At 36.8% G+C, this 9352-nt stretch overlaps 1 protein-coding gene across 1 annotated transcript; it reads right to left on the reverse strand.

The window, feature by feature from the left end:
- Positions 1 to 1302: 1302 nt before the first annotated feature.
- LOC122070565 lies at positions 1303 to 8975 on the reverse strand. Its single transcript, XM_042634748.1, has 9 exons — positions 8749 to 8975; positions 8405 to 8465; positions 7966 to 8303; positions 7335 to 7532; positions 6651 to 6923; positions 4687 to 4789; positions 4354 to 4472; positions 3502 to 3678; positions 1303 to 2357 (listed from the first exon to the last, which is right to left on the reverse strand). Exons 3-9 carry the CDS (start codon positions 8275 to 8277, stop codon positions 1530 to 1532), a joined length of 2010 nt encoding a protein of 669 aa, XP_042490682.1. The 5' UTR covers positions 8278 to 8303; positions 8405 to 8465; positions 8749 to 8975; the 3' UTR covers positions 1303 to 1529.
- Positions 8976 to 9352: the final 377 nt, after the last annotated feature.

Below are 9352 nucleotides of genomic sequence, written 5' to 3' on the forward strand. Positions count from 1 at the left end.
CGTGCTTTCTGGGCTATGAATCACAGGCACTCAAGCTGTTTCTTGTATCTATTATAGGTCCAGAGAGAGAGAGAGAGAGGCAAATCCAACACTTCGATGTCTAGGTGTGGCCTAAAATTTATCATGTCAATTTTCAGTTTCAAATTCAATCATTTACCTTTCCATGTGATTACTTCTCATCTATGTTCAAAGACCCCTTAGTAGTCCGTGCATCCTCTTTGCAATCCTGAATTTTAATGGTTTGTTTTTTTATAGTTGATGCATCCTCTTTGCGATCCTGAATTTTTAATGGATTGTTTTGCAAGTGTCCAAGTCCGATTGGCTAAAACTGGACATATAAGCAGGATACTTTTGGATTTATCTGTCCACCAAATTTGAGCTCCTTTGATGAACAGAGTAACAAGTAATTAAACCAAACAGTTCCAATCTCATAAGTAAAATTCATTTTTTCTGAATACAATACAAAACTCTGAAATCTTATTATTATTTTTAATTTTTGGATGATATTTTCAAGAAAAATGGTGACATCATCACCACATCAAATGGTAGATTCTTTCCCTTATCAACCATGCCAAAATATACTTCCTCACCATGTACAATAAAAAAATTATAAATACCTAAGGCTTCATTTGATTGCAATAACAATTTGAAAGGAAGAGAAATGAAATTTTTGTACTTTAAAAAGAAATGTTAATAATCATTACCCCATGTGATTGTATAATCTACATAATTTTTTTTAACTATATTTAGTAATGATATATTTTACATATTAAGGATGCAAAGTAAAGTGAAATTTTATAACCAAAAATAGATTGATTTGAAGTTAATGTTAATGTCACGTGTAATAATTACATATATTTCTTTTGTAAGAATGAAAATTTCACTTCCCTTCCCTTTAATTTTCCTTACAACCAAACATAGCCTAAGAAATAAATTTTAGCAAAAAAATTCAGGTTAAAGGTTGGCTACATATCTTGTACACCCAAGCCTGGATAGATGGCTCCACTGACTTGGTGCCACTTGAAATGACCTGTCAATGTAATGAAATACCCTCGCATGTATCCATGCATCCTTTCCATGATCCCAAATTTTCCAATACTTTGTTTTCCACTTGTGAACTCTGCTTGGGGGGGTAAAATTTGACAAGTGAGCAGGGAACTTGGGATCTATCTGTCCTCCAAATTTAACCGAACCCGATATGCCATGTGGCAAAAATAGGTGAGCCACCCAGCCAACCTTCCGCCGCTGAAACGAAAAACCAAAATTTTGTTCCTCAAAACCACATGATTAAGGCTGATTGAATGGAGATTGATAAAAGAACTTTTCACCAGTGTAACTACTATATACAAGTTTACAACAAATGAGAACTTGAAATACATCTCCCAACAGATTAAAATTTGTATCTCATCTACTGTTATTTTACAGCTACACTGTCTTAAGGTAATTCTCAACCTAAATAAAAAAATAAAATTACCCTGCCTCAAAGACATCCCATCAGTTCTTTTGGGTATCAAAGGTGCCAACTCTCCCTATAAGACCTCCTCTCTGATGATCTCCCCCTTACAAGTAGCATCGGCAGAAGCTTCTTCCTCTTCAAGGTCATTAATCAATTGGTCTATTTGTTTCTTATAAGCAGGCATGAAGTGATCACTGATCATGGTTTGTGAGAGCCTCAGCTTACTGTACAGAGACCTTGACGTCAAAAAAATCCTAACCTTAGCCCCGGTCTGCTGGTTATTGGATGTGTCCTCAGAGTTTAAAATAGTTTCACTTTCAAATTCAGGGCCATCTGAGTGGAGGGTGACAATATGCATGATCTTTCCAGGAGGGAAAAAGCGGTGTGCTTCCTTCATTTCTGGAGCAGATGTCTCATGTGAGCCCTCACCAATTTCAGAGATGGCTGCTTCCTCTTCTTCCCTAATCTCAGCAGCCACATCAGTTTCTTCACCTTCTTTCCTTCTGTAGAGCTCCTGCTCAAGTTCCTGCCACAATTCAACTTCGGTCATTCGGTCCTCGTGTCTGCCATAACCCAGTAGGTCCTCACCATCATCCACGTCAGTGTGCTGACTAATCTCATCTATGTGTGAACATTCAAGCTCTGATGTCCATTCCATACCTTCCGATATAGATGTTGGTAGTTCTTCTGTTTCGACCATAGTAGCGGTCTCACAGGATGAAAGAAGAGGCTTAGCTATTACTGCTCTTGTTGGAGATTCCATGGACTTGCTGTCTTCTTGTGGGTCAGAATGCGTATAAGTTCCATGATTACGAGCCCCCATGCATGACCAGGAGGATAAGCCAAGAGCGGGGCGTGACCATGCAGCCTGAGCCATGCTCTGGGCTCTCCTCATCACAACCTGCAAACAAGCAAATTAATATGAAGAATAAAAAATTGGCGTACTGTCGGACAGACAAATTTCGCAGGAATAAGTTCTCCCAAATGTTGTACACCAATTTTTGTACCCATTTCATGACATAAAATGCCTGTCAAAGAATAACAAAGGATAGTTTTGACTGCACAAGGTAGAAAAATAGCTATCGTTGTGTGAATGTCTCAGCATGCTATTGCTCACCAAACCTGAACCCCATTCCAAAATAATGCATATCATCTACAGCATGGACACTTGCATAATAATTTGAGATTCTTATAATCTTAATATAGGTCTCTGAATGTCTCAGCATGCTCACCAAACCTGAAGCTCAGTACAATACAATGCATATCATATAAAGCATGGGCACTTGCACAATAATTTGAGTCTCATACTCTTAATACAGGTTTCTACAATTATTTGATCTAGACAATGTCCTCATTTCATTTTTGTCTAAAATTTATGATTTTATAATTTTTTTTTGCATATTTTGTAATTTCTTTTTCTTTTTTTGGGTATACATATTGTAGCAAATCTAATCTTTAATAAAAAATTTCCCCTTTTTCCTTAACATTCTTTTCTGGTAGATGACGGACTTCATCATAGAGGAAAAAAATAGGAGTGTTCCAGTACAACAACAGCAGCAGCATCACTACAAGGAATGGCACAAAGACATCAGAAAATTGGCAGCCCAGAATTCAACAATTGAATAAGGTCCCAAGAACAGAAGAGACCTGTCCTCCCAGACTTGGCTATGAGTTGTCACCAATTTATTTACAAAACAGTAATACATTATCATAAGAGGCATTCTAAATATTAAAATCCATATCTGAGTCCTGAGTTTTGGCAAAACATATTTGTTGAGTACTAAAATTCATGTTACCCCAGACTTGGCTAACAAATTTCATTTAAGAAGCTAAAATTTTGAATAAGGAATATATATATATATATATATATTGAATGGATAAAATCCATCCATAACTGTGTCCTGGATTTTGAAAAATGAACAGTCTTCTCTCTCTGTGCGGTGGTAGGTGTTAGGAGACAAAATTTTCAAGAAATAAAATTTTCTATCACCTGTCTCATAGTGTTGTATCTATACCATGCCTGCTTGCCTTAGCAGAAAGCTTACCTGTGTGCCATTGGAGACTGGGCGTAAAATTGCCCCTGCACCAGCAACTTTTGCTCTAGCACTAGCAATGGAAGGAAGACGAGAACCCAAGGCAGAAGCAGAACGATAAACTGTGCTCAGAATTCTTGTTTGCTCTATCTGATTCCTCAAATCATTTAGCCATGCAGAAGCTGTTACCTGCACATGAAAAACTATTAAGGAAAAACAAGTTGTAGAATAAACACATTTAGTGGCTAAAGGCATACAGAGCATCTAATATTCAAGCCAAGTTGGTTGCAGCTATCAAAACTCTACCAGTTACTGCTGCCAGAGAAGCGACTCACCCAAATTAAATTTAATTTAATTTCCAATTCAAGTGGGAATGACTTGCCCATGTGTGTGACATTGTTCTATTAGTCAAGTGTTGGCTATATGATGCAAGATCCAACATTTAATTTCTTGCCAAGCATCCAAGGGCATGGCATGAAGTTCCATTCACGAAGTATTACAACATAGTAGTCACTTCAAATGAAAAGAGAGGAAAAATCCAGCGGAAGAATTTGGGGAGGGCGGGAGAAAAATTTGTCCAAAATATGGAGCTGAGTGCTGAAAATCGACAACTTTTGAGTGGTCCATGCATCAGATTTACTGTAAAAGCCATGTAAGGACATAATTGAATAAAAAAACTGCTCAGATACAGTCAACAAGGGTAAAGTTGCAAAGCAATTCTTGATGTCGAGGGCTCCCTTTGCACAAATCACAAACCAATATTAGGCATCCACAGCTACAAAAAGGAATAGTATTTCCTATTCCTTGACAGATGGAAAATTAACAACACAGAAATTATCACGGACAAGTGTTGAGGAATAGAACCTCGGAGCGTAAATCATCCACTGAAGCAGGTGAGAATGTAGGCACCAAATCAGCTCCATTAATCACTGAAGTGATAAATTCATTTCCCGACTCTGCCAATTCCCAAGTCATACAAGCAGCTGCAAATTTGATATCTAGTAAGAACTGGAGTAAAGATTGAGGAAGTACAACATAAAGATAGAGAAGAAGCAAGTAAATGAACGGTACACTAAACATGTGTATGTGTGCCACAAAAGAAGAGGTTCTGAATGGAGATCATGGTAAAATTAAGAATAAATATATATTATTTAAAGCGTTCAGAGGAAGATCCTAACAGACACAACTAACACAAACCTGGAGCAAATGTCACACAAGTGGCCATTGAGAACTCCTGTTGCTCACGTAATGTATATGTTAAAAGTGCTGCCGTTCCACCCCCCAAGGAGTGTCCAACAATCTACATGAATCCAATGGAGAAATAATTACACTATTGTTCACTATAATTTTCTGAATAACAGTAATTCTAGCAGAAAAATCCTGAATAAAAATTCAAAAGAAATCAGATAACACCCTAATGTAGAGTAACAGCTACATTTTCTTTTGAGCAGAAGATATGTACCATGACAGCACCTCATATTCTTTAGAGAGAAAAAAAAGGGTGGTCACCCACTCCGGTTCAATTGTCAGGCAGAAGCCGCAGAACCATTACAACCACGATTACCTCTACTACCGTTACTATTACTACTACCACAGCACACGCATATACAAAATAACTACCACACACCTCTGTAAAGACATAAAAATGATTCATGAATCCATTACTGGAACTTATAGAGTTACTTGTACAATGAATATAATATTTTGAACTATCCCTATATTGAATCTGCAAGCGAATTCCATTTTAAGGACACCTTCTTTATACATCTACAGCCACAGCCACAGCCACACACGACACCAAGCATACACCCACGCTCCTCTTCCCCAACATGTAATAGTTCCCCCTCTCATGACAATTGTAGGATGTTTCATAAGATAAAGAAATAATACCTTTAAACTAAATGCAATATTGGAAAATATAAGTAATTTAGCGACACGTAGAAAATTGTGAATAATTTGCTCTCTTTCTTAACACTTACAGAGTTACACCCACATAACATAGCATACATACAGTTGGAACTTCCTGACTTGTACACCGATACTTACTAACCTCTAAAAATTAAAAAACACTTTCCTTTTTTTTGACAAATTAAAAATTAACAGAGAACATTAGGAACCGGTTCCATTAAAAGGGGTGTACCCAGTGCACAAGGCTCCCGCCACTACGGGGTCTAGGGAGGGTCATAATGTATGCAGCCTTACCCCCGCTTTGCGGGGAGCCTGTTTCCCGACTTGAACCTTCGACCACTATTTGAAAGTCCCATTCACTTCTCTTTATTAAGAAGAGATTTCCAAAATTATCAATTCCTTGGTATAATGCACGCATGGGATTCATAGATAATGGTTTTCTTCATTTTGACACAATATTTGTACCACACTGATGGCCCTAATATCTACCACACCAACATTAGTTGGTACTCAAATTTTGTGGGAACATTGTCCACGCACCATTAATTGTGGTAGGCTTTAACTTTCAACCCAAATGTACTTTTGACATGCGACTATATAAAGCTTTGCAAAAGGTTTGAAAAATTCAAACTCTCAACACTATAGTTTAACAGCTGAAAAAAGAAAAAAGAAGAGGGAAGAAAACACATGGTGACCCACTGATCAATACAGTTTAAGTAGGCCACCCAGGACCAGGAGCACCCTATTGATCCAACGGTCAATTACACACAAAGCCATACAAAGCTGGCATTGACTCGTATCTTTTCTTTCTTCTACGTCTATCCAATTTCCACAAAGGTGCTGGCGTTTCATCAAAAATTATCTGGTTGTATTACATCAGTGATATTGTATTACTGCTATTGTTGGATCATGACTGATTAATTTGCCATGCTCTCCCATCCTTTTTTTACTCCAAATGTTTTCCCCTTTCAAAAGGAAAACGAAAGAGCTTGAGTTCTTCCTCCCCTCTATAGTTTCTTCCATCTTGAATTATTTCAAAAACCAAAAGTGAAAAGCACATTTCCATCTATTTGTTTTTCTTTTTTATTTTCTCATTGGAAACATCCTAAAAGTAGTGTCCACTATCAACTCAAGCCAGAATAGGAATTTGATAACTAGAGTATGTTTAATTTCACTTACTTTCAAACTAAAAGTTATTTAACATCCAGCAAAACACAGATGGGAATAGAAAGGATGCTACAACAAAGGTCTACCTTGATTTTATAATCTGGATGTTTCTCAAGTGCTTTAAGAAGACAAGGAGTTGCAAGCTTTGCAATCCATCGAGCAGCTGCAACCATTCCACAATGTGCATAGCCCAAAACTAAATTTCTGACTCCTCCTCCATCTACAATAGTGTGATGAAATGGTACAACTGCTCCAGTTGCAGCAGTCAAAGTGTCCTTGATGCTATGAGTTCCCCGAATCAATAAAAGAAAACACTGTGTGTCATCATCAACTAGAATTGTAAATGCTGGCTTCAAAATCTGCACAAAGCAAGAAATCAGTTAACAGAATACCATCGTTGTGGATCCTATGTTATATTTCAGGTCCAAACTTTAAATAAATTTCTCGATGATAATTAAAAAGAAAGGATAAAACTAGCATGTCAGTGTACTATCAGAGTAAATAATACTAGATGTCCACTCTGAGGCACATGTTCATTAATCAGACTATCAATCAACAATCCATTGAAAGATGGTCCAAATCCATAACCACCTGCCAAAACATTTTCTGATTAATAAAAAGGAGGCCTGTATCATTGTGTAAATAGTATAGTAGTGTGGAATCATTGACCATTGCTCAAGAAGCACTAATGCACCACCCCTTTGATCATTCCACTGAATAAGAAGAAGAAGAAAAAGTAATATTTTGAACTAAAATCCAAACGTACTCACTCCTGCTTTTGGTTCCTGAAGCAGGACATCTTCTTGAGAATAGCCCGTCTCCTCCAAAAATAACGGGAATGGTTTCTTTGAGAAATGCCAACAAAGGGTCAACAGTTTTAGAAGGTATTTTAGTTCAGTAGTTATTTGAGATCCTCTGAGCTCCAAACTATCTTTATCACCATATACACTTGCAACGTGTAAGTTTCCCTGCACAATATGATGATAACATCAACTATCTAACTCAATCTAATAAAATCCTTGTGATATTGCATTAAAAATCATTGCACATAGATAATGGAATTGATTCTAACATATTCAAAATGTTATTATCTAAATTTGTAGCCAGATTCCACCAAGACACTATCATTAAGTAAGATTTCCGTAATAATTTGGCAAACACAAGGGGCCATTAATTGCTTGAAACAAATTGTCTGGGGTTTATTGGTTTTGTCTGCCGCACACAAAGCAGTGTTCTATCATCTTCATCTTCATCTTCAGTATCCTATAGAATCACGTTTGCTTTGTTTTCATTATTAAATCTTGCAATATGTTATAGAAAACACCAATGCTTCATTGTTTAAACGAAGTACGAAACTTAAATTGAAAAGGAAAGTGAAACACCATTAGTAAGAGTTCTAACCTGCCTCTTCAAAAGAAAGCTGATTCCGAAAGCCAAATCTCCGATAGGCCACTTTCCTAGAGTTTCAGAGTAAGTAAATCTAAGAGTCTCCGACAATGTTGAAATTGTTTCCAACCAGGTTGCAGGGGCTTGGATATGTCGAATACGTCTACGCGAGACTCGTCTAACTATCTGCGAATCCTGCTTTGGCACTTCACTACCGGTGTCTTCATCATCATCATCCTGAGATGAAGTACACTGTAATTTACGGTTTAAAGTATAGTACAAAAGAGCAGCTGCACCAGCCGCAGTGGCCATGGTTGCCGTTGCCATGAATTTGCTCCCACAAACACCAGATCCTAAGCAAAAGAACGCTACAATTAAAAGGGAAAGATCAAAACGAACTGTAAAATCTTTAGATAATGCAGATGAACTCCATCCGCAAAAAACTCAAAATTACCCAATGAGTCTCAGTCCGGAAACTTTTGATTTGAATCCTCAGATTTTCTTTTCCTGAAGTCCTGCATTAATTAAAATTGATGACTTCAGCTCCATTAACAAAAAAAAAAAAACAGTTTTCTGTTATAACAATAAATAAGAAACGAATTTTTTTGCCAGAATTTCGAATCATACAAGAAAATCGTATTGAAAAGGAATAAAAAAGAAACAGAGAACGATAAAACACAAAAATTCAAGCCCTTAAAACTTCAATTTCCTTCTTTTACGCAAGAAGAATGGGATCGAAGCACATCTAGATAACAAATTGAGAACAAATAAGAGAAGTTTAAACAGGAATCAACAAACCTGAAGAGCTCAATCTTAAAAACAGAAATTTTGTGACCTTTTTCCTTCAAGGTCCTTTAACCTTGCGCTGGTGAGATCTAATCCCTGAAGAACTCCTTCCTTTCTTATTCTTCTTCCGCTTTTCCTTTCACCCTTTTATTTTATTTTAATTTTTTTTTTTTTTTTTTCTCAGGAAGGACAATGGGTTTCCTTCGTCGAGAAGACGACGACGCCGTCTCTAGTTCTCTACCTCTGTGTTTAATATTTTAATTTCCATTAACCAAAAATTATATATATTTTTTTCTAATTTCTAAAGGGCACGTGTCGGTGTTTGAGTCAGCGAGTATTGACCAGAATTCGGTGGTTTTGTCCACTATGTCGAATCTAACCTTTTCCATGTTTTAATCGGTTCGATTTGGCGGTTCAAGGTAATGAAAGGTTAAAACTTAAATCAAACCGCTTTGTCATGTGGTTCTAATGTTCCAAATCGAAACTAATTAACAAAAGATTCCAATTAAACGGTTTTTATCTGTTGTAGTTTCGCTTTTGTTATCGAATTCGAATTAATAATTCTGGGTCCAAATGAGAACTAATATATTTTTAAACTCCAATAAACTTGAATCAT

This window comes from Macadamia integrifolia, chromosome 2, assembly GCF_013358625.1.
Source record: "Macadamia integrifolia cultivar HAES 741 chromosome 2, SCU_Mint_v3, whole genome shotgun sequence".
In the NCBI taxonomy this organism is placed as follows: domain Eukaryota; kingdom Viridiplantae; phylum Streptophyta; class Magnoliopsida; order Proteales; family Proteaceae; genus Macadamia; species Macadamia integrifolia.